Below are 27860 nucleotides of genomic sequence, written 5' to 3'. Positions count from 1 at the left end.
CCCTAAAAATAAAGAATTCTGTAGTAACCTGGGCAATGGTGAGGAGCCATTTGAGAACTGATAATTTATATACACATTATGCTTTGATTTTGAATTTTATGCTTTCATTCTGTTTGTCTTATTCCATTTCTTATTCTCTTTCTTCTATTTTAAAATGTTTATCTATCAATCAGGTTATGTGGTCGACCTTTGTTCCTTATGTTCCACACAGCATCCTGCCTGGAACTGTTGCTTTTTCTGTTGCAGTCATAGTGGTTATAACGGTGAGTTTTCCTCATATGGTGCTTCTTGTGATGGTTCTATAGACAAAAGTATTTATCCCAGACTTGCGATTGAGACTACTAATCCAAATCCAGGTTGATGGTTCCATAGTTATGACTTATGAGCGACCAAACCAATTTGAGAAGTTTCTTGTGGCAGTGTGCATCCATCCTGAATCAACGCCAACTGCCTCTCAACCTAACATAAATTAATCCCCCCTAATCAGTGCTGGAACAAACTTAATGTCGATCCTTCCTGGGGAATCAACGCCAGCTTCAAACTTGTATTTGAATCATATCAATTTGTACTTTCGAGAATGAAAATTTTGTAGGCAAAGGATATGTCACCAATGGGATGTTTAAGCGTAATGTTATGAATGAGAATAACCATTTGACTTATATGATGTGTGATAATTTATCTTTATGGCATGATAGATTAGGACATGCGCATTATGGTTCTATTCACAGACTAGTGAAAGATGGTTTGTTGCATGGTAATGTTAGTTTTTTTAATTATGAAAATTGCCAAATATATGTTCAATCTAAATTTGCTAAACACCTTTCCCTATATTATTTAGATGTAATGCGCTTTTATATTTTATTCATAGTGACATATGTGATCTTAAGAGTAGAGGTAATAATTATTTTATTACCTTCATAGTTGACTACTCTAGATATACATATGTATATTTATTAAAAAGAAAAGATGAATCATTTATCAAATTTATAATTTTCAAAAATGAAATTGAAAATCTTTTAAATGAAAAAATTGTTCACATTAGGAGTGATAGAGGAGGAGAATATACTGCTAATGACTAGAATTTTGTCATAATCATGGTATAATTCATCAAAACACCGCACCTAGTACACCTCAACAAAATGTAGCAGAACGCAAACATATAACATTGATGAAATGGTTAATGTTTTAATTCTTAATTCAGGGGCACCATTTAATTTATAGGGGGGAACTCTTTTAACATGTTACATATTAAATAGAATTCTGAATTCAAGAATCAAAATCTCAGCCTATGATTTGTGGAAAAATAAAAAGCCTAACTTTGGTTATTTTAGAGTTTGGGGATTGCCTTGTGGAAGTTAGAATAATTGATAATTTAATACTTAACTTGGAATCTAAGTCTATTACAAGTGCATTTTTGAGATATGCTCTTAATAGCAAAGCATATGAGCTTCTTATTTTAGAGACAAACACAATTTTTGAGAATATCATGTCTTTCAAAACTAGAATGAATAATGTATCAAGTGTTAATAATGATAATGATTTTACTTCACATAATATAAATATAATCAATGAAGTACATGTAGAACCATATAATCAATGAAGAACATATAGAACCTAGGAGAAGTAAGAGAGTTACGGTTGAGAAAAGTTTTGGACCTGATTTCTTCACTTATTTAATTGAAGATGATCCTACAACCTATCAAGAAGCTATGTCATTACATGATGCATCCTTTTGGAAATAAGCTATTAATGATGAAATAGATTCCATTATGCATAATAATACATGAACATTAGTTGATTTACCTCATGGTACTAAACCTATAGATTGTAAATGGATTTTAAGAATAAAATGAAATCGAATAAAACTATTGAAAAGTTTAAAGCAAGATTGGTTGCAAAAAGATATAAACAAAAAGAAAGCATAAACTTTTTTAACACATGCACCGGTTACTCACATTACAATAATTAGATTGTTAATTGCTCTTGCTTCGGTACATCATTTAGAAATTCATCAAATGGATGTTAAAACGGTTTTTCTAAATGGTGAATTAGATGAAGAAATTTACATGGAACAACTCGAATGATTTGTCCTTAAAAAGACAAGAACATAAAGTGTGTAAACTAACTAAATCTTTGTATGGAATTGAACAAGCTCCTAAGCAATGACATGAGAAATTTGATAGAGTTTTACTTGCTAATGATTTTGTAATTAGTGATACCGATAAATGTGTTTATATTGAGATGCATAATGGTGATGGTGTTATCATTTGTCTTTATATGTGATGATATGTTAATATTTGGTTCTAGCATGAAGCATATTGAGAAGACAAAAAAGACTTTGTCTTCTAATTTTGACATAAAAGACATGAGTGTTGCGGATATGATTCTAAGAATTAAACTCGTTAAAACTAGTAATGAGTTTGTGTTATCTAAATCTCATTATATAGAAAAGATTCTTAGAAAATATAATCATTATGATTGCAAATATGTATCTACATCCTATAATACTAATATGAAACTAGAGCCTAATAAAGGTAGATGTGTTTTTCAATTGGAATATGCTAGCATTATTGGTAAGTTGATGTTGCTATGAAATTTATTAGACTTGACATTGTATATATTGTGTGTAAGTTATGTAAATTTACTCATAACCCAAGAGATGTGCATTGGAATGCAATATCTAGAGTTTTTAAATATCTAAGAACACTAGATTATGGAATTTACTTTAGTGAATATCCAACAATGTTGGAATGATTTACTGATTCTAACTAGGTTACTAATTTTAATGAATCCAAAGTCACTAGTGGATTTGTTTTCACTATTGGTGGAGGTGTTGCATGGGGTCTAAAAAGCAAACATGTATCTTACATTTCACCATGGAGGCAGAATTTATTATTTTGGCAAAAACATGTAAGGAAGTCGAATGGCTTTGAAACTTGTTAATATCCTATTAATTGAAAAACCTCTACCTTCAATATGCATGTATTGAGGTTGTTTGTTGGTGATATTAAAGGCAGGGAGTAAGGTTTATGGTGAAAAATCAAGACAAATTAGTCTTAAATATAACTATATAAAATAATTACTCAAGAGAGGAGTAATTACTATGAGTTATGACAAATCTGGCCAAAATTTGGTTGATCCATTTGCAAAAGGCCTTACAAGAAATATAATATATCAAACTTCTAGAGGGACTAAAACCTATAATGCCATAAATCATCAATAACGAAAATCCTACCTAGAGTTCTTAGAGATTTCAAAGCCTAGGTTCAAGGAACCAACAAGTTCTTAGGTGATTGAAAAATTAATAGCACTTAATATAAAGAAATTAACGGGAATTTTCTAGGGAATTTTTAGCCTTATTTATAAAAGTAAGTGCTACTTGTGATTGTTTGTAACGATTAGTAAGATGAGATTTAATCTCTTAATAAGTCCATAGGCCTATAAGATTGAAAAACTTTAGTTACAAGGTTATTTTGATGGACTTACCTATGTGGATGTTGAAGTGGGGCCACCTCCTATGGGAATTAAGCAATCCTTAGAGCATCTACTACGTGGGAATAAGCACAAGGCCGTAATGTGTTGAGTTTAACAAACACCTACATAAGCATTTGAGATAGTGTGTGTGTGTGATATATTTGGTTCATCAATTAAAGGTCCTAAGTTCAAGGTCTAATTTCACTCTAGTGCCTTGATGAACTTTGATGTATTTACACTAAATGAAGGTTCAAACTCACAAGGTACCTTCAATTATGCATATTATTTCTCGATGAGCTTTGAATTTCATATTTCAATTATTTTAAACTAGGGGAGAATGTTGTAAAAGTGGCTTTAAAATAATATTTAAAATCTTTACGGGTTGTTTTGATATTTTTTGAGGTTGTTTGTAAATATCCAATGTTTTCATAGCTCCATCTTCTGTCTTGCCTTTTCGTGTGTCCATTGTTGACTTTGTTTTCCTCTTTATAATCCCCATTTCATACCTATGATTTCAAAAACTTAGCTAAAATGGCTTTGGGGACTTACATTAAATTATTTGACAATCTAAAAAGTTTAGCCCTATATTGAAGAGAGATAAATTCTTATGGCGCATTTGAATTTGTCTTTTCCAAGTTTAGGCATTGGCTTTGGCTTGGGTTCGGTTTTGGGTTTTACGGTCTTGACTGTTGAAGGTCAAATGGGACCAAGGGGTATGACTCTTATGAAGGAGGGTCAAGATCGTCCAGTTTAGTGGATGAGTTTGATCGTTTGAATGGGTTGACCGTTGAGGTCATTCAAATCAAGCACTACTTGTTACTTTCAAAGGGTGCGTCTTGAATAGTGGAGACTGTTGACAAATTTTTCCTTGCTCTATTATTAAAGGTCACCGGAATGGACAAAACACATGGAAATTTTCTTACTTGTTTTCTCTCTAACTCTCTCATTTATTAACATTTTTCAATTTTGTTTTTTGCATTGGGTTGTTGGGAACATTGTCTCTTATCTGCAGTAGAGAGATAGTGTTTGTGTATCCTAATTTTCTATTGAATTTAAGGCTCATCAAGTGCTTTCTTAGCGTACTCATTTACACTTTGAAAGGTCGTGCAAGCTAAATACAAGTGCAGCGGTGGTGGCTGACTCGTTGTTGTGAAATTGTCTACGAAGAGACAATACACATACAAGCACAAATACTTTATAAAAGAGGTGCACGAAAGCACTCTCACAACACTTGAACAAAATACGCAAAAAGCGTATAAATAATAAACATGCAATAATGCATGTATTTCATAAATAAAAGCAAATGCTTGAGACTCTCAAGCTTATCTTACAACAAGGGGGAACACCCCTATTTATACAAGAAAGGAGGGGTGCAAGGGGGCTCCCCAAAGGAGTCGTTGGGGAGCTCCCAACGGTCACAATTGTGACCGTTGGGGGTGTAACGCCCCAAAATTTCAACTTTCAAACCTTTCATAAAACAGGCAAGAGACTAAAAGAATCTCTTTATTTCAGAGTTGGTTTAAGAAATAAGCGAAAGCCCATCCTTTTGTTAATTTTAGAAAGGCAAGTTGACCACTTTGGGCACGTTAGCTGAAGAACCAAAACATACAACCCATGCTACTTGAAAAAGGCACTTTCATTAAAAGAAGGTTCCAAAAGTACAAAATTCGGATGTCCCAAGGAAAATCCATTACAAGACCCAAAAACATCAGGACGCGAGCTAAGAGCAGGAAGAAGAGAGTCTTGAAACCATCTTGCCATCGCGCCATCGCCCGTGAAGTGCCTATTCATCACCTGTACCCATAGACTGGGTTAGTTTCGCTAAAGAAACTAGTAGGTGCACAAGATAGACTACAAGGAAACTGAATTATGTACATTTCATTCAGTAGGTTACGCAGTTTAAAGTAGATAAGCAGTTAAACAGGTAAGCAATGCAAGCAGATAAATAGTGCAAACGCGTATGTAGTGCAAGCGAATCAGTAGTGCAAGCGAGTCAATAGTGCAAGCGAGTCCAAGTGAGTCAGTAGTGCAAGCGAGTGCAAGTGAGTCCAAGTGAGTCAGTAGTGCAAGCGAGTGCAAGTGAGTCTCACTACTCAACAACCAGTGTGAACAGACTTTATGTTTCGATATTACTGGCCCGCGGGTACGCGCAGGCAAAACGTAGAAACAACTGAGACTAGTGCGGGCGTCTGTTATTCTATGTATTTGAATAACCCGAAAAGCTAGTTGAGTCCGCTCCAGAGGGACGGCTTTAGCCGAGAGAGGATTCCCCGAAGGAGGCAGTGCCACGGATGCATCCAACTTCTGCAGAAGTTTTGAGCTAACTATTGTAGCCCCTTTCCCCTAACTCCAATGACTGGGGAGGCCGGATCATTGCCCGTAGGGTGGTTGTTAACAACCTGTCCATTGGAGTTTGTACCGTCCTGTCCTCTCCCTTGACAGACCACTTGAAACGAACAGGTACGTTAGGGGTTGCTTAACTAACGACCCACTCTATGCTGTAGTCTTTAAACCACTCAAGCATCTTGCCTGTGAAGGCGAATGTGAGGCCATTTATGTGATTTCAGCATTGTGCATTTCGCACTGTTCGTGGTCGCACGACCGTCTCATCCGATCATCGCAGTACTAGACGTGTCGTGCACGACTACAAGTACTCTAGGATGAAGGGGGTATAGCTCCTCAAAAGAAGCCTCAACAGGAGTGTTTCACAAGGATGTAAAGTTTATCAACTTTACTATATCCTTTGAAACAGCAGTACCTTGTGCCAACATTATGCCTGCGATTTTCTAGAACCTCATCCGCTATCGGGGTATCTACATGCCTCGCATGACTCGACACCGGCCTCGATAGACGGGATACATGTTTCTCAACAGAACCTCCAACTCGTCTGCAGGACTGCATACTTAAGGAGTCAGGATCCTTGCAAGGTATCCCCCTCCTTAGACGAGGATGTAACGCTAGCTCCCATCTCAACTCTCGTCGCAAGAGAGAGAGGTGAATGCCTGAGGATGCCTTTAAGGCATATGCAAAGAGCAAAAACCTGTGCGGCATCTGCAATAGCAAAGCAGTAATAATACATACAAAAACAAGAGCCTAGGCGCAAAGCGCGGCGACAAGGTAAAGGCGGTAAGCAGAAGTGCGACACTGAACCTCGCCACGATGCGTGACGGCACATACAAACCATAAGGAAGAATGCAACACGAGATCTCGACGTGATACACGATGGCAAGTATAGACTGACATAAGGTAAAGGGCAAGGATCGTGAAACCGCGTCCTTGAGTTAAGTGCATACTCGTATAAATATATATATATATATATATATATATATATATATATATATATATATATATTTATATATATATATATATTCATTTTATTGATCGTTTTTAGTTTAATTGAACTTAATTCAATTATCCAAGTCTTTCGTACAATCTTCCCCTACCTTGGAGGGTTACGAGCTTGCCGACGTCTGCGGACGTACACAATTGACGGCTCGGGTCGCGGAGCGCGAATGAGATCCGTCGTAGCTGCGAATATGCGATATTAACATGCAAGCCCAGACAAAGCAAAAGCAAGGCAAAGACTCAACTTCTCCAATACATAGAGTTGGGGCCAACGGTCCCAAATGACTCAAAACCAAAAAGGATGGGGCAGGGCCAAATGAGCCTTGCCGCCCAAAGAGGGATGTAGTCAATGTGAGCAGATGACTCACGTTCACTAGGAATTCCTCGCTGGAGATCAACAATTGTAATAATCTGTCCCCATTACGATGTAGCTTCCAAAGATTCCCCGGGTCTGTCGACCAAGGGTATAGGCTTGCGCACAAAAGGGGCAGGGGATCGGCCCCTGCTGGCACACAGAAAGGCAAAGGCCGATGGCCCCTGCTGGCAAACGAAAGGCAGGGGCCTATGCCCCTGCTGACCAAAGAAAGGCAGGGGCCATAGGCCCCTGCTGGCAAACAAAAGGCAGGGGCCTATGCCCCTACTGACCAAAGAAAGGCAGGGGCCATAGGCCCCTGCTGGCAAACAAAAGGCAGGGGCCTATGCCCCTGCTGACGAAAGAAAGGCAGGGGCCATAGGCCCCTGCTGGCAAATGAAAGGCAGGGGCCTATGCCCCTGCTGACCAAAGAAAGGCAGGGGCCATAGGCCCCTGCTGGCAAACAAAAGGCAGGGGCCTATGCCCCTGCTGACGAAAGAAAGGCAGGGGCCATAGGCCCCTGCTGGCAAATGAAAGGCAGGGGCCGATGGCCCCCTGCTGGTGCAAAAGAAAGGCAGGGGCCATGGGCCCCTGCTGGCAAATGAAAGGCAGGGGCCGATGGCCCCTGCTGGCGCAACAAAAAGGGGCAGGGAGGAAGGGCTCGACCCCTCCCCTGCCGTAGCAGAGAGCAGGGAAGAGGGGCCCAGCCCCTCCCCTGCCGTACGGAAGTAGGGAGGGGGCTCCGCCCCTCGCCTGCCGTACGAAAGCAGGGAGGAGGCACCGCCCCTCGCCTGCCGTACGAAAGCAGGGAGGAGGCTCAGCCCTCCCCTCCCTGTGCAACGAAGAACCGAGGGGGGGGAGGAATGGGAGAGAGAGAGAGAGAGAGAGAGAGAGAGACGGAAAAAAAAGGGAGAAGAAGAGGAGGGAGAACGTACCTGGTGGTCGGCGGCGGCGGCGGAGAGAGGTCGCAAATGGCGGCAGCAGACGAGCGAGGGAGAGTCGGGAGGCGGTGAGGGAGAAGAGACAGCGAGGGGGAGGGTTTCGTATTTGAAACCCCCCCCTGCCTTATCTTTTTAAAGGCACGAGGGAGGCGGTGCCTCCATTGGGTCCGGGTCGGGTCCGGATCCGACCCGAATCCTAACCATTTTTTTTTTTTTTAACGGGTTGTTACATCCTACCCTCCTTAAAAATAATTTCGTCCGCGAAATTTTTATTCCTTACACTGGTCAAAATACAAGTCAGGGTATTTTTCCCTGATATCCGACTCGGGCTCCCATGTACATTCATTTATTCCATGGTGTTGCCAACGTACTTTTACAAGAGAAATCGTCTTCGATCTGAGCACTTGGTCTCGACGGTCAACGATTGCCACTGGTCTTTCCTCGAACGTCAAGTCCTTTTGGATATCCACATCATCATAATGAATGATGTGTGATGGGTCGTGAACGTATCTTCTCAGCATAGATACGTGGAAGACGTCGTGGATCTGAGCGTACTGAGGAGGCAGTGCAACACGATAAGCCGCCTCACCGATCCGATCCAGGATCTCAAAAGGTCCGACGAACCGGGGACTCAGCTTTCCTTTCTTCCCAAAACGGAAAACGCTCTTTGTAGGAGATACCTTAACAAAAACCATATCTCCTGTTGAGAACTCCAGCTCTCTACGTCGACGATCAACGTAACACTTCTGCCGACTCTGCGCGGTACGCAAACGTTCCCTGATCATCTGCACTTGCTGAGTATAGTGCTGTAGCACTATAGGTGAATCTAACATCCGCTCACCAACCTCATCCCAGTAAACAGGTGATCGACAAGGCTTCCCGTACAAAGCTTCGTACGGGGCCATACCGATACTCGCATGATAACTATTATTGTACGCGAATTCTGCCAACCCGGTATGAGAGTCTCATTCTCCCTTCCAGTCTAACATGCACGCTCGCAGCATGTCCTCCAAAGTCTGAATCGTGCATTCAGATTGTCCGTCGGTCTGAGGGTGGAAAGCGGTGCTGAATTTCAGTTTCGTGCCCAAGGCCAACTGCAGTTGTCCCCAAAACCTGGAGGTGAACCTCGGGTCACGATCGGAGATGATTGACACAGGAACACCGTGCAATCTCACAATCTCCCTGACATAGAGATCTGCCAAGCTGTCCAGGGACTGACTGAGCCGAAAAGGGAGGAAATGCGCCGATTTAGTGAGTCGATCCACGATCACCCAAATCGCATCGTGTTTCCTCCGCGTCCTTGGCAAACCGACGATGAAGTCCATCGTGATGTCCTCCCACTTCCATTGTGGAATCTCCATCTGCTGCATCACTCCGCCTGGTCGCTGGTGCTCGATCTTAACCTGTTGGCAAGTCAAACACTTCGAAACGTATTCGGCTACGTCCCGCTTCATTCCACTCCACCAATATCTGCGCTGCAAATCTTTGAACATCTTTGTGCCGCCCGGGTGAATCGTGTACCTGGACTTGTGGGCTTCAGCGAGAATCTCATCTCTCAAAATAGGGTCTTTTGGCACCCAGAGACGATCCTTACGCCATACACCTCCTTCCTCACTCAGACGAAAGGGGGTATCGGCCCGCTGCGCTAGAGCCTTCAGCTTTTCGTACTGCTCATCGCTCTTTTGACTAACAAAGATCCTAGATAATAGCTCAGGTTGAGCTACCATGCTGGAAAGACTGATCGAAACTGGAGTGACTGCAAACGGTTCCCACGATATCAAATCCTCGATCAGCTTCCACCCCGCAAATAACAAATTAACGGAAACGCTGGGAGACTTGCGGCTCAGAGCGTCGGCCACAACGTTCGCTTTTCCCGGGTGGTAGGACAAGGTAAAGTCGTAATCCTTGAGGAATTCCAGCCAACGCCGCTGCCTCATATTCAGCTCCTTCTGTGAGAACAAATATTTTAGGCTCTTATGATCTGTAAAAGCCTCGAACCGCTCCCCATACAAATAGTGCCGCCATATCTTCAATGCGAAGACCACCGCTGCTAACTCCAAATCATGAGTCGGATAATTCTTCTCATGTATTTTAAGTTGGCGCGATGCATAGGCGATCACTCTATCGTTCTGCATTAAGACGCAACCCAAGCCTGACCCGGAAGCGTCGGTGTAAATCACGAAGCCGCCTTGACCCGAAGGTAAGGCCAAAATAGGAGCAGTCGTAAGACGTTCCTTCAACATCAGAAAACTGTTCTCGCACATGTCGTCCCACACGAACCTAGCTTCTTTCTTCAGGAGTTGCGTCAAGGGTAGAGAGATCTTAGAAAAGTCCTGGATAAATCTTCGATAATACCCAGCTAATCCAAGAAAACTCCGAATGTCACGAACATTCCTCGGTTGCTGCCAACTGAGTACAGCCTCGACTTTCGCTGGATCCACGGACACACCTTCCTTGGAGATGACATGTCCCAAAAACATGATCTCCTCGAGCCAAAACTCGCACTTAGAGTACTTAGCGTACAAACGCTCCTTTCGCAAAGTTTCGAGAATAACCCTCAAGTGCTCACGATGTTGCTCCCAGCTATCGGAATACACCAAGATGTCGTCAATGAACACGATCACGAAGGTGTCCAAGAAGGGTTTGAACACCCTATTCATGAGATCCATGAACGCTGCAGGAGCGTTAGTGAGTCCGAAGGGCATGACCGTAAATTCGTAATGCCCATACCTGGTCCGGAAGGCCGTCTTGGAGATATCATCTCCCTTAATTCTGAGTTGATGATACCCAGATCTAAGGTCGATCTTTGAGAAGATCTTGGCCCTCTGCAACTGATCGAACAGATCCTCGATGCGTGGCAACGGGTACTTATTCTTTATTGTCGCCTGGTTGAGCATCCGATAGTCGATGCACAATCGCAAAGATCCGTCTTTCTTCTTCACAAACAAGACAGGAGCTCCCCAAGGCGAGACGCTGGGGCGGATGAATCCCTGATCCATCAACTCCTGCAACTGCTTCTTGAGCTCTTCGAGCTCGGCTGGTGCCATCCGATATGGAGCCTTAGAAATTGGCGCAGTACCCGGCAGCAACTCGATGTTGAACTGCACCTCACGAGGTGGAGGAAGGCCTGGCAGTTCCTCCGGGAAGACGTCTGGAAAATCTCGCACAACCTCCAAGTCTCCCATCGAGACTCGCGTCGGCTCGGACTGGACGACACTAACCAGAAAGGCAGTGCATCCCTTCCTGAGGTAGCTTTGCGCCTTCAGCGACGAAATCAACTTGCTTGCCCGAACAGGTTTCACGATCTTGAATTCCACCTTGGGCATTCCCGGGGGAGACAAAACAATCTTGCTATCTCTGCAAAAAATCTTGGCATGATACTTGTGCAGCCAATCCATGCCTAGGATGACGTCAAATTCCGTCATCACTAGCAGGATAGCACAAACCGGTAAATGCCAATCTGCCAGGACTACGTCCAACTCTGGTACGTAGGTCGCACAAACAGTATTTTTTCCAATCGGGTTATACACTTCAAGGGTATTATGTAAGGGTTTTACAGGTACGCGCAAAAACTCGGCAAAATTTACCGAAATAAAAGAGTGCGTGGCACCACAATCAAAAAGCACAAAAGCCGCTTGGTTAGCGACAAAAAGGGTACCTTGCACTAGGTCGCCCTTGGTCAGCTGCTCGGCCTTGGCTGAGTAGACGCGTCCCGGTGCCCTCCTTTGACCGCTCGCCTGCGGTTGCGGCGTCTGATACTGCTGTTGGGACTGTGGTGGCCGAGGGAGCAGAGGTGCTCCGCTGGTCTGCCTGGCGTCGTCAGCCGCCTTTTTGCGACAGTCGCGGGCGTAGTGGCCCATCTTGCCACAATACAGGCATCCGCCTGTGTCGAGCGGGCACGCCTGCCCGATGTGGGATCGACCGCACCTGGGGCACACATTGCTCGTCTGCTGCCTGGCTGGAGGGTTGCCCTGAGGCCGCTGACGCTTCGAAGGAGGATATCGTCTCCTTCCTCCTTCGCTCTTCACAGGAAGGAACGATCGTTTGCCTGGGTCACCGGAAGGTGTCTTCGGCTCACCACCCGTAGCGGGTGGCCTCCTGCCCTGTGTACTCTTAGTGCGCTCCCAGGCCTCACTCAGGAGGGTGGCAGCAGCAACTGCCGCAGAGAAGGTCGAGGGCATGCTGGTTAGGACCCGATGCATGAGCCCCTCCTTTAGCCCCCGAACAAACTTTCCTGCTCGCTCGCGATCATTCGCGAACAGGTTGGGACAATAGGGTTCTAAGCGCTGGAATTTGGCGATATAATCCGTCAAACTCGAATTGCCTTGGCTGAGCTCCAAGAACTCCACCTTCTTCTTCTCCCTCGCATGAGGCGGGAAGTAGTTCCCCAAGAAAGCCTTTCTAAAAGCTTCCCAAGGAATGGGCGAAATTCCCGAAAACTGCATACTCCGGGCCATGTCCCACCAACTGCGGGCATTCTCCTTCAGCCTAAAGGTCCCGAATAACGTCTTCTTGTCATCGGGCACTGACAAGACCTCGAACACTCGTTCCACCTCCTTCACCCAGTGATCGGCCATGTCTGGGTCGGGCTTGCCATCGAAGGTCGGGGGGTCAAGCTTCAGGAATTTCTCATACGTCACTGCGGTATGCGGCTTCGGCTCAGAAACGGGCGCTGGTTCCCTTTGAGAACGAATCTGGTCTCGCATAGCCGCTGCTAGGGAACTTATGGAATCCAACACGAATCCCCGCTGATCTGACCAATCGTCAGCAGACCCTTCATTCGAGTTTCTTGCCATCCTTGGAGTAAACAAGGAATACCAATAATTAGAATTTTCAGGAGGCTCGAAATAAGCCAGAAACATAAGTACTATTCATGTTTAACATGAGTAGTTTAGGAAAACCCAGCAATGCTGGTACATAAGCAGAACGCGTCAAGCCTCTTAGCTTAACAATCCAAAAAAACACCTACTAAGCAAAAAGAAAGGTATACTCACAGCGCGATGCGGATGCTCAATGGTCAAGAATCCTTACTTCCCTTAGCTCTGATACCAAGATGTAACGCCCCAAAATTTCAACTTTCAAACCTTTCATAAAACAGGCAAGAGACTAAAAGAATCTCTTTATTTCAGAGTTGGTTTAAGAAATAAGCGGAAGCCCATCCTTTTGTTAATTTTAGAAAGGCAAGTTGACCACTTTGGGCACGTTAGCTGAAGAACCAAAACATACAACCCATGCTACTTGAAAAAGGCACTTTCATTAAAAGAAGGTTCCAAAAGTACAAAATTCGGATGTCCCAAGGAAAATCCATTACAAGACCCAAAAACATCAGGACGCGAGCTAAGAGCAGGAAGAAGAGAGTCTTGAAACCATCTTGCCATCGCGCCATCGCCCGTGAAGTGCCTATTCATCACCTGTACCCATAGACTGGGTTAGTTTCGCTAAAGAAACTAGTAGGTGCACAAGATAGACTACAAGGAAACTGAATTATGTACATTTCATTCAGTAGGTTACGCAGTTTAAAGTAGATAAGCAGTTAAACAGGTAAGCAATGCAAGCAGATAAATAGTGCAAACGCGTATGTAGTGCAAGCGAATCAGTAGTGCAAGCGAGTCAATAGTGCAAGCGAGTCCAAGTGAGTCAGTAGTGCAAGCGAGTGCAAGTGAGTCCAAGTGAGTCAGTAGTGCAAGCGAGTGCAAGTGAGTCTCACTACTCAACAACCAGTGTGAACAGACTTTATGTTTCGATATTACTGGCCCGCGGGTACGCGCAGGCAAAACGTAGAAACAACTGAGACTAGTGCGGGCGTCTGTTATTCTATGTATTTGAATAACCCGAAAAGCTAGTTGAGTCCGCTCCAGAGGGACGGCTTTAGCCGAGAGAGGATTCCCCGAAGGAGGCAGTGCCACGGATGCATCCAACTTCTGCAGAAGTTTTGAGCTAACTATTGTAGCCCCTTTCCCCTAACTCCAATGACTGGGGAGGCCGGATCATTGCCCGTAGGGTGGTTGTTAACAACCTGTCCATTGGAGTTTGTACCGTCCTGTCCTCTCCCTTGACAGACCACTTGAAACGAACAGGTACGTTAGGGGTTGCTTAACTAACGACCCACTCTATGCTGTAGTCTTTAAACCACTCAAGCATCTTGCCTGTGAAGGCGAATGTGAGGCCATTTATGTGATTTCAGCATTGTGCATTTCGCACTGTTCGTGGTCGCACGACCGTCTCATCCGATCATCGCAGTACTAGACGTGTCGTGCACGACTACAAGTACTCTAGGATGAAGGGGGTATAGCTCCTCAAAAGAAGCCTCAACAGGAGTGTTTCACAAGGATGTAAAGTTTATCAACTTTACTATATCCTTTGAAACAGCAGTACCTTGTGCCAACATTATGCCTGCGATTTTCTAGAACCTCATCCGCTATCGGGGTATCTACATGCCTCGCATGACTCGACACCGGCCTCGATAGACGGGATACATGTTTCTCAACAGAACCTCCAACTCGTCTGCAGGACTGCATACTTAAGGAGTCAGGATCCTTGCAAGGTATCCCCCTCCTTAGACGAGGATGTAACGCTAGCTCCCATCTCAACTCTCGTCGCAAGAGAGAGAGGTGAATGCCTGAGGATGCCTTTAAGGCATATGCAAAGAGCAAAAACCTGTGCGGCATCTGCAATAGCAAAGCAGTAATAATACATACAAAAACAAGAGCCTAGGCGCAAAGCGCGGCGACAAGGTAAAGGCGGTAAGCAGAAGTGCGACACTGAACCTCGCCACGATGCGTGACGGCACATACAAACCATAAGGAAGAATGCAACACGAGATCTCGACGTGATACACGATGGCAAGTATAGACTGACATAAGGTAAAGGGCAAGGATCGTGAAACCGCGTCCTTGAGTTAAGTGCATACTCGTATAAATATATATATATATATATATATATATATATATTTATATATATATATATATATATTCATTTTATTGATCGTTTTTAGTTTAATTGAACTTAATTCAATTATCCAAGTCTTTCGTACAATCTTCCCCTACCTTGGAGGGTTACGAGCTTGCCGACGTCTGCGGACGTACACAATTGACGGCTCGGGTCGCGGAGCGCGAATGAGATCCGTCGTAGCTGCGAATATGCGATATTAACATGCAAGCCCAGACAAAGCAAAAGCAAGGCAAAGACTCAACTTCTCCAATACATAGAGTTGGGGCCAACGGTCCCAAATGACTCAAAACCAAAAAGGATGGGGCAGGGCCAAATGAGCCTTGCCGCCCAAAGAGGGATGTAGTCAATGTGAGCAGATGACTCACGTTCACTAGGAATTCCTCGCTGGAGATCAACAATTGTAATAATCTGTCCCCATTACGATGTAGCTTCCAAAGATTCCCCGGGTCTGTCGACCAAGGGTATAGGCTTGCGCACAAAAGGGGCAGGGGATCGGCCCCTACTGGCAAACAAAAAGGCAGGGGCCGATGGCCCCTGTTAGCAAACAGAAAGGCAGGGGCCAATGGCCCCTGCTGGCACACAGAAAGGCAAAGGCCGATGGCCCCTGCTGGCAAACGAAAGGCAGGGGCCTATGCCCCTGCTGACCAAAGAAAGGCAGGGGCCATAGGCCCCTGCTGGCAAACAAAAGGCAGGGGCCTATGCCCCTGCTGACGAAAGAAAGGCAGGGGCCATAGGCCCCTGCTGGCAAATGAAAGGCAGGGGCCTATGCCCCTGCTGACCAAAGAAAGGCAGGGGCCATAGGCCCCTGCTGGCAAACAAAAGGCAGGGGCCTATGCCCCTGCTGACGAAAGAAAGGCAGGGGCCATAGGCCCCTGCTGGCAAATGAAAGGCAGGGGCCGATGGCCCCCTGCTGGTGCAAAAGAAAGGCAGGGGCCATGGGCCCCTGCTGGCAAATGAAAGGCAGGGGCCGATGGCCCCTGCTGGCGCAACAAAAAGGGGCAGGGAGGAAGGGCTCGACCCCTCCCCTGCCGTAGCAGAGAGCAGGGAAGAGGGGCCCAGCCCCTCCCCTGCCGTACGGAAGTAGGGAGGGGGCTCCGCCCCTCGCCTGCCGTACGAAAGCAGGGAGGAGGCTCAGCCCTCCCCTCCCTGTGCAACGAAGAACCGAGGGGGGGGGAGGAATGGGAGAGAGAGAGAGAGAGAGAGAGAGAGAGACGGAAAAAAAAGGGAGAAGAAGAGGAGGGAGAACGTACCTGGTGGTCGGCGGCGGCGGCGGAGAGAGGTCGCAAATGGCGGCAGCAGACGAGCGAGGGAGAGTCGGGAGGCGGTGAGGGAGAAGAGACAGCGAGGGGGAGGGTTTCGTATTTGAAACCCCCCCTGCCTTATCTTTTTAAAGGCACGAGGGAGGCGGTGCCTCCATTGGGTCCGGGTCGGGTCCGGGTCCGGATCCGACCCGAATCCTAACCATTTTTTTTTTTTAACGGGTTGTTACAGGGGGCTTCCCAACGACTCTATTGGGGAGACCCCCAATGCACCTTTTTGGAAATACAAAAAAAAAAAATAAAAAATAAAAGAAATTTAAAAATAAAGGAAAAATTACAGCATATTCAAAATGGAATATGCGCAAAATGTAAAAGGACTAAAATACCATTTTCGGGTAAAAAGAGAAAGATGTATAAATATATATACTTATATATAGAGATACGTATACATATAACATATGTATACGTATCTCTATGTATATAAGTATATATATTTATACTTACAATAATGTTCTTGAGTATACATTTTAACACCCCCCCTCAAACTTACGATGTGATAACCGCAAGTTTGTCAAGAAGGAAATGAAATCTAGGCGAACAAAGAGCTTTTGTGAAGAAGTCCGCAAGTTGATACTCAGACGTCACGTATGGTAGATCAATGACTTTCTTCAAGTATTCTTCCCTGACATAATGGCAGTCCATCTCTATATGCTTTGTTCGCTCGTGAAATGTATGGTTCTTGGCAATGTAGATTGCACTTTTATTGTCACAGCAAAGCTTTGTTGGTTCTTTGACAACTACTCCCATATCTTCCAAAAGACGTCGAATCCATACTATTTCCATGGTGGTAGATGCCATGGCTCTGTATTCGGCTTCGGTGGATGATAAGGAGACCTGTTGCTTTTTACATCGCCACGAGATCAAAGATTCTCCTAAGAAAATACAAAAACCAGTGGTGGAGTGACGGTTACTAGGGTCACCTCCCCAATCTGAGTCAGTATAAGCAAGCAATTTTAATTCAGAAGAAGAGGATAGGAATACTCCCTTATTCACCGTTCCCTTCAAATATCTGATGATGCGAAGCACAACACTCATATGAACGGTTGTAGGAGCATGCTGAAACTGGCTGGCGATGTGTATAGCATGTGACAAATCGGGTCGAGTAATGCTGAGATACATTAAAGAACCTACCAACTGTCTGTAAGGAGTAAGATCGATTAGAGGAACACCGTCGTCAATCTTCATTTTTGCTCCCACAACTTCAGGGGTTTCACATACTTTGTCATCAGAAATTCCTGATCTGTCAATAATCTCACAAGCAAGCTTAGACTGAGATAAAAAATAACCACGTTGCGAATAGGCAACCTCAATTCCAAGAAAATATGTCAGAAAACCCAAGTCTGACATCTCAAATTTTGAAGTCAAGACGGACTTAATACCCTTGACTCCTTGAACATCATCACCTGTAATTAACATGTCATCAACATATAGTAATAATATTACAATCCCTGCCTTAGATTTTCTAGTAAATAGAGCAGTGTCAGTATAACATGAGGAGAAACAATTTTCCAGCATTACACTGGTAAATATGTCATACCAGGCTTTGGGGGCCTATTTCAAACCATAAAGGGCCTTTCGAAGATGAAGGACTTTATCTTTAGGAATCTCCATGCCTGGTGGAGCATCCATATACACTTCTTCATTAAGATCACCATTTAAAAAGGCATTTTTCACATCCATTTGAAAGATATTCCAATTTTTAATAGATGCAATAGTGATAAGACATCTAACTGTAACCATTCGGGCTACAGGAGCAAAAGTTTCTTCATAATCAATTTCATACTCTTGCCCATATCCTTTTGCAACTAAGCGAGCCTTATACCTTTCAAGGGATCCGTCGCTCTTAGTTTTAACTTTAAAAACCCATCGACAGCCTATAGTTTTCTTTCCTATGGGTAGAGTTTGGAAATCCCAAGTTTCAGCCTTTTTAAGAGCATTAAGTTCATTTTGCATAGCTTCTTGCCATTCTATACATTTTTTTGCTTCTTCAAAAATTCTTGGTTCAAAATAAGAATGAATGGCACTAAGACAAGCCCTATATCGGGGTGAAAAGGAATCAAATGAGACAAAACGAGTGGGAGGTCTCCTATTCCTCTCAGATCTTCGGTGATCGAGAACAGGAACAAGTTCACTATATTGATCAATAGCACTTCTAAAGGTGTCTTGGTTTCTACGAGAGTATGTTATAGGATCACTTGAAATCCTGCCTTCTTGTTGGTTATGCTCTTCGACATTACTCTCAATGTTCTCATCATGGTTTGATGATACATCATCATCACTAGATGTATCATCATTACTAGACAATAAGTCAAAAAGGAAGGAATAATCAAAATTTTCTTGTTGAGAAACATTTTTTTCAAATCCACTTTCATTTTCCAAGAAAGTTACATTTCTAGAGACATATAACTTATCTTCTCGAAGATCATAGCATCGAAATCCCTTTTGAGTTTCAGAATATCCAAGAAAAGCGCAGGGGATAGCCTTGGGAGAGAGTTTGTCATTCTTATCCGTAAGTATGAAACACTTACACCCGAAGACTCGTAACCTATTATAATCTGGTTCGGTTTTATATAAAATCTCAAAAGGGGATATTTTCCCTAATATTCTAGAAGGCAAGCGATTTATCAGATAAACAGAAGCAAGAGCTGCTTCAGCCCAAAAAAAAATTGGGATGTTTTGGGAAATAAGAAGGGTTCTAGTGGTCTCAATGATATGCCTATGTTTTCTTTCGGCCAACCCATTTTGTTGAGGGGTTTTAGGACAAGATCTTTGGTGAATGATTCATTGATCTTCAAGATATATTTTAAATTGGTTGGAGAGATATTCTCCTCCAGAATCACTTCTAAAAATCTTTATGTTACTATTAAATTGATTCTTGGTCATTGAATGGAAGGTTCTAAAGCACGAAAAAACTTCATGTTTGAATTTAAGAAAAAAGATCCATGAATATCTAGAGAAATCATCCACAAAAATAACATAATAAGAAAAACCTCCTTTTGAGACAACAGGTGCGGGTCCCCAAACATCGGAATGAACAATTTCAAAGGGTTTAGATGAGAACATAGTTCTTTACTCAAAAGGTAAACTTTGCATTTTTCCGAGAATACAGTCATTACAAGAAAAAGAACTTTTACATAGGTCCTTTGCAAAATGTAAATAAGATAACTTGGTGATATTGGGATGACCAAGTCTTTTGTGCCACACATTTATATCTTTGTTTCGGGCAACATTACAAAAAGATTTTGGAACTTGAAGAGATTCTATATAGTATAAATCGCCTTTTCTAAAGCCTTCCCCAATCAATTTCCCGGACAGACGATCCTGTATTAAACATTTATCACATGAAAATTTAATATCATAACCATGGTCCGAGAGTTGAGAAACAGAGAGAAGATTTAAGTTAAGTTTAGGTATAAATCTAATTTTTGGAATAAAAAAATCTTGAGTTTCAAAATTACCTATTCCTTTAATTTCAAGAGAGGTTCCATCCGCAGTGGAAACAAAGGATGGAGAAACATTTTTTGAATAATCGGAAAGTGAAAACATGTTTGGGGACATATGAAAAGATGCACCTGAGTCCAAAAGCCAAGAGACTTTACCTGGAATGGAAGAAGTAGACACGGCGGCACCGGATGTAGCTCCCTTGAGAAGAGGTTGAAGGGCTTTCATTATTTGGTTCAACGAGAGTGACCCACTTGATGATGCCTCTTCCTTTTGTGGTGCACTGGTGGTGGCCATAGCGAGCGGCTTCTTCCATTTGGGACATACGGGCTTGATATGCTCCGGTTCTTTACAAAAATGACATATAGTCTTGCTATAGTCCCTCTTTCCTCTTTGTCCACCATCTCCTCCTTGATTTTGGAATTTAAAATGAGGAGGACGATAGGTCTTTACATTATTTCTGGGTCTTGATACGGCATTAACCTCATTGTTTTCTTCATGATTACAAGGAACCATAAGAACACTTGATCCTTGTTTACACAAACTCATACGAGTCTCCTCACCACTTAATTTGGTGAGAACTTCTTCAAGAGAGGGAGGAGTAAATGAGGATAGAAGTGATGACCTTATTTGCTCAAATTCCGGTCTCAACCCATTCAAAAAATTGAAGAAACGATCTTCTTCAAGTTGCTTGTGGCGGAGTTCAATTGCCTCTCCACTCCATTTTGGTTCAAGCATAGAGAGCTCCTCCCAAATAGAGGAAAGATCGGCAAAATATTCCCTAATAGACATTTCACCTTGAGTAAGGGAGAGGGCCTTCTTTTGAAGGTAGTACTTATGGGATAGATCTCTTGATGTATACATTTTCTCGAGATAATGCCAAGCTTCTGATGTTTTTTTGAATTCGATAATGTTGGCATTAATCTTTGTTTCGACGGATGCGAAGAACCAAGAAAGAATCTTGAAGTTCTTCATTTCCCATTCGTCGTGTTTCTTGGAGTATTCTTCAAGAGCTTTGATCATTTCCTCTCCCTCAAGAATCTTGATTTCACTTCCGTCCATTACGGTTATCTTGGGTTCCGGTTCCGGAATTGTTCCTTGCACATAACCCCACAATCCTTTTTCTTTTATGTGGGCCTCCATATTCCTGACCCAAATATGATAGTTGGACCCATTCAACTTGAAGCCAAGGGCAAAGTGAGACTCTTTCTCACCCATTAAGGCGTAAAGAGGAGAAAAAAAATGTACCAATACAATGTTTCAACTTCTACTTTGCACAAGATCCTTCTAAAATATTTGAGAAGCAAGATCCACCACTTCAATCTCTAAAGATCCGAAGGCACGGTTTTCGAGGCACTCGAACAAAGGAGGATCCCACGATCTTCAATCACCAACTGTGCTCTGATACCATGTAAAATTGTCTACGAAGAGACAATACACATATAAGCACAAATACTTTATAAAAGAGGTGCACGAAAGCACTCTCACAACACTTGAACAAAATACGCAAAAAGCGTATAAATAATAAACATGCAATAATGCATGTATTTCATAAATAAAAGTAAATGCTTGAGACTCTCAAGCTTATCTTACAACAAGGGGGAACACCCCTATTTATACAAGAAAGGAGGGGTGCAAGGGGGCTCCCCAAAGGAGTCATTGGGGAGCTCCCAATGACTCTATTGGGGAGACCCCCAATGCACCTTTTTGGAAATACAAAAAGGAAAAATAAAAAATAAAAGAAATTTAAAAATAAAGGAAAAATTACAGCATATTCAAAATGGAATATGTGCAAAATGTAAAAGGACTAAAATACCCTTTTCGGGTAAAAAGAGAAAGATGTATAAATATATATACTTATATATAGAGATACGTATACATATAACATATGCATACGTATCTCTATGTATATAAGTATATATATTTATACTTACAATAATGTTCTTGAGTATACATTTTAACAGTTGTGTCCTTAATGTAGACGTCTGAACAGCTTGCACCATTGTGGAGGATGAAAACTACCTTAAAGAAAGTGATTGATGTAACGTGCCTAATGTCAGTCTCACCGTTGGAAATTGAATCCCCACAATTACACCATTTTCATACCTAATTTTACAACAGAAACGACCACTTCCCATCTAAAGCAGTTGTCTGTTCAAAAAAGTTCTTCTAATGATTCCTGCAACTGCTTGTCTGAGTTCAGAGTCAATAGCTTAGCCTATTTAACCAAGCAGGTACCTGGATAGCCCTTACGACAAATATTTGGCTTTCAAGGCAACTCAAGAAGTGATGCATGCAGTGCACCTATATGTCCTTTTGGTTCTTTCTAAGGATTGGATGACAATCACTAGTTATTTATCTTGTAATGCCCCACACTGCTCTAATACAAATAGAACCTATTATTTTTTAATGTTTTCTTTTCTACAGTTGCTTTGAGCCTCTGATTTTTTTCATGCACCTGTTCAAATTCGCAGGCACATACCGGAAAACTTTCTAACGCCAGTGTGAGTTTTGTCAGTTCTATTTCTGGTTGGACTGCTACTTTGCTTTTCATGTGGATGCCCATTGCACAAATGGTGTGTGAGTTTTCTTTTAACATATAAAAGAATAATGTTCCTGAAGCAAATAGTATTCTATTTGAGAATTTCTTGGAAATTTTTTATAGTATTAATTATATCACCTTGCAGTGGACAAATTATCTCAATCCAGAAAATATCAGAGGCTTATCTGCATTCACAATGCTGCTGGCCATGTTTGGAAATGGGCTTATGATTCCACGTGCACTTCTTATACGTGATTTCATGTGGTAATTTCTAATTCATTGTATCTTATTTACATGAAGAGTGATCTTTATTACGTTGCAAAATGCTAGACAACACTTGAAGTTGGGGACTTCTAATTTTCCTCCAAATTTCAAAAAGGTAAATTCATAGTCATGTAGACAATGTTTTTCGTGTACAATGAAAATGAAAATTTTGTACCACAGTTACTGTAAGCTTCTAAAAATCTTGGAAGCTCGTTTCTGAAGTGCACAACTCCCTTCTTTCGCTCTTCTAAAACTTTATTCGGATCTCACTTTGAGAGAATGAAAAGCTTGCTTTTCCAAATATAGAGTTTAATTTCATACTGGAAGAATTATATTTTCTTTTAAAGGATTATGTTTCTATTATATCTACACATATAGTATGGATATTTTGGGCAAAAGGTTTGAAAGATGCATTTAATTAATGGCATATATTCTATCTACCTTTTTCTGTCATTTCCTACTCATCACAATTGTTGCATCTTACGTGCTTCCCCTTTATGCTTCCTAATCACATGCTTCACACATAAAAGCGTCTTCCAAGCACTCATTTCACTCTTTGCACATCGCCTCTGCACCCACTTCTTACTCTGGTAACGATGCCTTATATACCAAAGAGATTGGTGGTGATTGTTTTCAATGGAACTTCTTATGCAACTGTAACCTGGCGTTTTTCATTGCACATGAATTTTCAATGTTATTTTCGTACCCAACCAAGAATATTTTGCTGTGATCCAACTTACCCTTTTTAGCATATCTCTGCACAAGACGGAATTGTTACTGATTTACAATATTACAGATTTACCCTATTAATGACCCAGTCACTAGTTGTTTCTAGCTACCAACTTGTCCCAAATCATGAGAATAGCTTTTGGCATAATACCCACTAACATGTATCATTCTACATACACAACCATGAACCAAGAGATATGAAACATTTCTTCACAGTCCATTTAATTGGACCCTGACTAGATTTTCTTCACCTATGGTGCTTTTAGCTTGCTACTCAAGTACTCATTTTAAAGTCATGGAGGTTATATCCTAATGTATCTGAAAGCTCTTTATTTGTCCACAACATGGCTTCCAGGTTTACTGGCTCAGCTTGGGCTTCTCTCTTGTATGGGTGGGGTAACTTGATATGCATGTACTGGTAAGACCCTTTACCAATATCTGAATGGATTCTCACTTGAATTTTCTGCATGATGCGGTTCCTCCATTTCACCTTTATCCACACACCATGATTGCAGGTTCAAAAGCATCAGCTGGAAATTTTTTTATGCTGCTACGCTTGGTTTATTCGCATGGATAGGTAATTCTTCTACTTTTATTTTTCAAATTTCAAAAATTTGTCATCTGAATTCTCAATTGTTCAAGAATAGCCAATTTGCAGAGAAACCTATGTAGTGTTTAGGGTTCTGTTCAAAGTAAATGTTGTTTCCTCTCCTCATTTATTGCAGAGAAATAGAATGAGCCCTGGCACTTCATAATTTTTTTAAAGGATTCTCATTGATTAATGGAGGGCAATGTTTCGTATTCATGACTCATATTTGATGCTGTTGCACCTGAAAATCAAACTATATCTTGATTTTTCTTGGGCAAATCATTTTGAACTAAACCTATCGACCATGTCCTTCAAGTCAATATAATTTAACCCCGAACTGGTTAGTTAATCAAGCTATTAATACATGTATGTTCTAATCACAAAATTAGGAATGAAGTTGGGGGTTTTGTTTGATTAAAACAATTCATTTAAAGGTACATAATTTAACATTGACATGTTGGAGAGTTGAACTAGTTATATCTCCTTGGACCAACAACCATCGCTCACATTCCACAGGATGAAATACTTGGTCCAGAACCTGGTGTTTGTTCCTCAGGTTCCCGTGCACTGGCTATCTCAATTGCATACTTCCAACAATCAAGAAAATTCCTACAATGAGAGATTTGAGATTGCCATATATTGTTTTGTAATCCAGATCTCTTATTTTTTCCCTCAATTCTTAGGAGATTGATTCCTAGAGTTTCCCCATATAAATGAGTTATAAACATGTGAATTAGTTTTAGGTAGAGTTTTAGCATAATTTGGTTTTAGTTCAAAACTTTTTTTCCCTCTGATTCAGGGATGACGTTCTGGAAAGACACCAAGGTCTATGGGTACAGTTCTCCTGCCTTGTCATTAAGGGACTTAATTTCTGGGCATCGCATTCAGCACAAGACCTCTATGTAGGGATTCTGTTGATGTCAAGCAAAGAACATCAGGGTCCACTGGCAGTGCAAGATTTATAATGCTCATCTTGTCATAATGTAACTTTGAAATCAAGGGAAATTTTCTCTCTTTGCTGTTTTTTTCTTGACAGAAGACTGAACGGCATGCTGCAATTGTAATTTAGGAGAATAACATATTAAATCTACTGCAATTGCTATTGCTTATTGGGGAAGTTTGCTGTAGGGCTTTTTACAGTTCGATTTTATCATTTTTCAGAAAATATCAACATGGAGCTATTTTTTGGGAAGCGAGTCATTCTTTCAAGTAGTAGCAATGACAGTGCTTACTGGAAACTTGTCATACTGGATTGGGTTTTGGCATGAATGCATCCGGACTCTTAGAGTAGCAAACCAAGCCTGTGTAGCTTTTCATAGCAGTTGCTCGCTCTGAAGTGTTGAGCCTAGTAAGAAACAGGGATGCCTATGGACATTTGAGTTGATGTTGCATTCCATAGCAAATATTGATAAGCTTCTCTTGGAATCAATTTAAATCATCTGTGTCATGTAGCAGCAACCGAGCCCTAGTTTTGCTAAATGATAAATCACCACAGTATGCTTCAATGATCATAATTGAAATGGAAGCACACATGATCAAAGTATATTTTTTTTATTGCTACTAGTATGGCCTAACTTGGTCAGAATAGACAGGTTCTTTCATTAGGAACATCAAGTGGAGAAGTGGCATGATTAGTAGACCGCGATTACATCACTAGTGATAGTCTAGCTTGATCACAATGGACATGTCATTTCTCTAAAAACAGTGGGTGAGAAGTTCAACTATTTGTTGAACAGTTATTAAAAAAGCCAGGTTGGTTAAGGAGCCGAGTCAATGGAGCTAAACAATTACATCCAGTTACATCTTAATCTTTTTTTTTAGCATGAAGAAACCACTGGTATGGTTTGAATACTCCATTAGTAGCCAAGAAATGTCACGTTTCCGTGACCCCCCCCCCCCCTGCCCACCCGGGATGGTTTCTCATTTAGCTTAAATCTTGCAACAAAAGATGCACACTCTGGGTATCAAACTCCTAACCTCCTTTAACGACTCCCACAAGGTAGTTTGACCAAGTTTTTGCCAAATGCATTAACTCCTATCCCAGCTCCTAGTTTCCAAACAAGACCTAAGTCAATGTGGAGCCCTTGTGGGCTCAGTTGCACAATAATTTCTTTGGTCTTTGCAGATAGCTGGAGGCTGAGTTACCTTTGAGGCACCTACAAAGTTGAATCCTACCTATCACATCCCCGATACCAGTGCAACTGATATGTCGATTCAATGTGGGTGGGCGTGTGTGTGTGTGTGTGTGTGTGTGAGAGAGAGAGAGAGAGAGGACTGACTGAACCAGATTGGATATAGATAGATAGCGAGGACTAACTGAACCAGATTGGATCTGGCATTTGAAAAAGATCCAAATCTGATTAGGACCTGAACTGGATTGGATCTGGCATTTGACAAGGATCCAAATCCAGTGAGGACCCATAGATTGGAGTTTGGACTACGGCAGCAAGTTCTTTTTGGTAGCAGGAACTTTCCAACCCAAGTGTAGAGCCCAATCAACTTCGCTTATTCGCCCTTAAAATACGGTTTTACAGCAGAACTCACCTCTCATGTGGGGACAAGCTATTGGGGGATCCCGTGTCTAGAGGACAATGACACGACACAGTTCAAACATTATGCATATGACCGTTTATAAATTACTTTATTATTATTATTTATTATTCCTAATCCTAAATGTGTTTTTATAACAGTAAAAATACGTGTCATCTGGCTGATACTATGGGTGTCCCCCCTCTCTCTCTCACACACACACAAGTCAAAAACATACAAGGGCCGTAAAAAGCTTCCTGGATAGCAACAGCGTTTTTGACTCATCCAGTCATCCCATTAGAAAGCAATCTTCTTCTGTAATTCTATCACTGCCAACTCTCTCTCTCTCTCTCTCTCTCTGTATATATATATTATCACAGAATACAAACAGTGTAGGCTGTAGAGAAGCAGTATATACTGGGGCACCCAAAAGAAAAAAAACCATATTTGCAGAAAGAAAAAACTGCAAACGCATCACTTGGACCCATCTTTATCTTTATCACAGCGCAGTTCATCATCAAGGTGATCAACACTCATCCGGGCCGATGCCTGCTTCACCCACTTGATCATCTTCTCTGCCTCCTTACTGACCTGCTCCTGCTCCTTCAACGCCTTCTTCATCCTCTCCTTCTGACTCCTTACCGAGAACGTACTCAAACCCCATAAAATATCCTCGTCCTTCCCCCAAACTACAACCTCCCCCCTCTCGCTCCGGCTCTTCTTCCGACCCGATTTCTTCGGCGAAGGCCAGAAACAGCAGCCCTGCTTGGGCGGAGGCGACGACGACGAACCCTTCGAGGAAGAATCCCAGAAATCGTCGAATTCTCGCTCGGAGGGCGATTTCTCGAGTGGTTTTCTTGGAGAATCCAAGGGCGGAAGCGCGTTTCCCGATTTGGAGTTTTGTGGGGCTTTTGTTTGGGAGGGATTGGGATTGGGATTGGGAGGAGGAGGAGGGGAAGAAGAGAGGTTGTTGTTGGTGGTGGGGTTTGGGTTTGAGGATTTGAGCCTCTGGAATCTGGTCTCTAGCTCGATGGGCAGAAAGGAGTTGGAATAGGGAGATGGGAGCTTGTGTATTTGATCGAGGGCTGTGAGGTCGAGGATCTCGGCGAGGAGGTTCTCCACTGCAGAGTCAGTGTTGCTCGTGGGTGAAGAGAGGAATGAGAGGTGGTCGCCCATTTCCATTTGAGAGAGAGAGAGAGAGAGAGAGAGAGAGAGAAGGGAACGAGAGACGAGATGATGGGGGTAGAAGTCAGGTTCCTATATTTCCATTTATAAAGAGAGAAAGTGAGAGAGACGTTGGAGTAGAGTCTGTTCATATTTTAGAGAGAGAGAGAGAGAGTCAAATGCTGCTCATTTTTGTTGGACGTTTAGTCTCTTGATTCTC

The 27860-nt window shown here is 42.4% G+C and overlaps 2 protein-coding genes across 2 annotated transcripts in view; one reads left to right on the top strand and one right to left on the bottom strand.

The window, feature by feature from the left end:
• LOC149822488 (maltose excess protein 1-like, chloroplastic) overlaps window positions 1-25139 on the top strand; it is a 68293-nt gene extending 43154 nt beyond the window's left edge. Inside the window, exons 4-9 of the mRNA XM_089981570.1 lie at window positions 174-263; window positions 22298-22399; window positions 22511-22629; window positions 23714-23776; window positions 23874-23935; window positions 24747-25139. Of these exons, the coding sequence (XP_089837696.1) occupies window positions 174-263; window positions 22298-22399; window positions 22511-22629; window positions 23714-23776; window positions 23874-23935; window positions 24747-24853 (543 nt within the window). The 3' untranslated portion in view covers window positions 24854-25139. The remainder of the gene's footprint in view (window positions 1-173; window positions 264-22297; window positions 22400-22510; window positions 22630-23713; window positions 23777-23873; window positions 23936-24746) is intronic.
• A 1697-nt stretch (window positions 25140-26836) lies between these two features.
• LOC149822487 (uncharacterized) lies at window positions 26837-27652 on the bottom strand. The gene has a single exon (XM_089980291.1). The coding sequence runs from the start codon at window positions 27650-27652 to the stop codon at window positions 26951-26953; it is 702 nt and encodes a 233-aa protein (XP_089836417.1). The 3' UTR covers window positions 26837-26950.
• Between the last annotated feature and the right edge of the window lie 208 nt (window positions 27653-27860).

The sequence above is a fragment of the Nuphar pumila genome, chromosome 11, assembly GCF_984573655.1.
Source record: "Nuphar pumila chromosome 11, dmNupPumi1.hap1.1, whole genome shotgun sequence".
Taxonomy (NCBI): Eukaryota; Viridiplantae; Streptophyta; class Magnoliopsida; order Nymphaeales; family Nymphaeaceae; genus Nuphar; species Nuphar pumila.
Note: the sequence above shows the minus strand (reverse complement) of the source record. Positions and strands in the feature narration are given on the sequence as shown.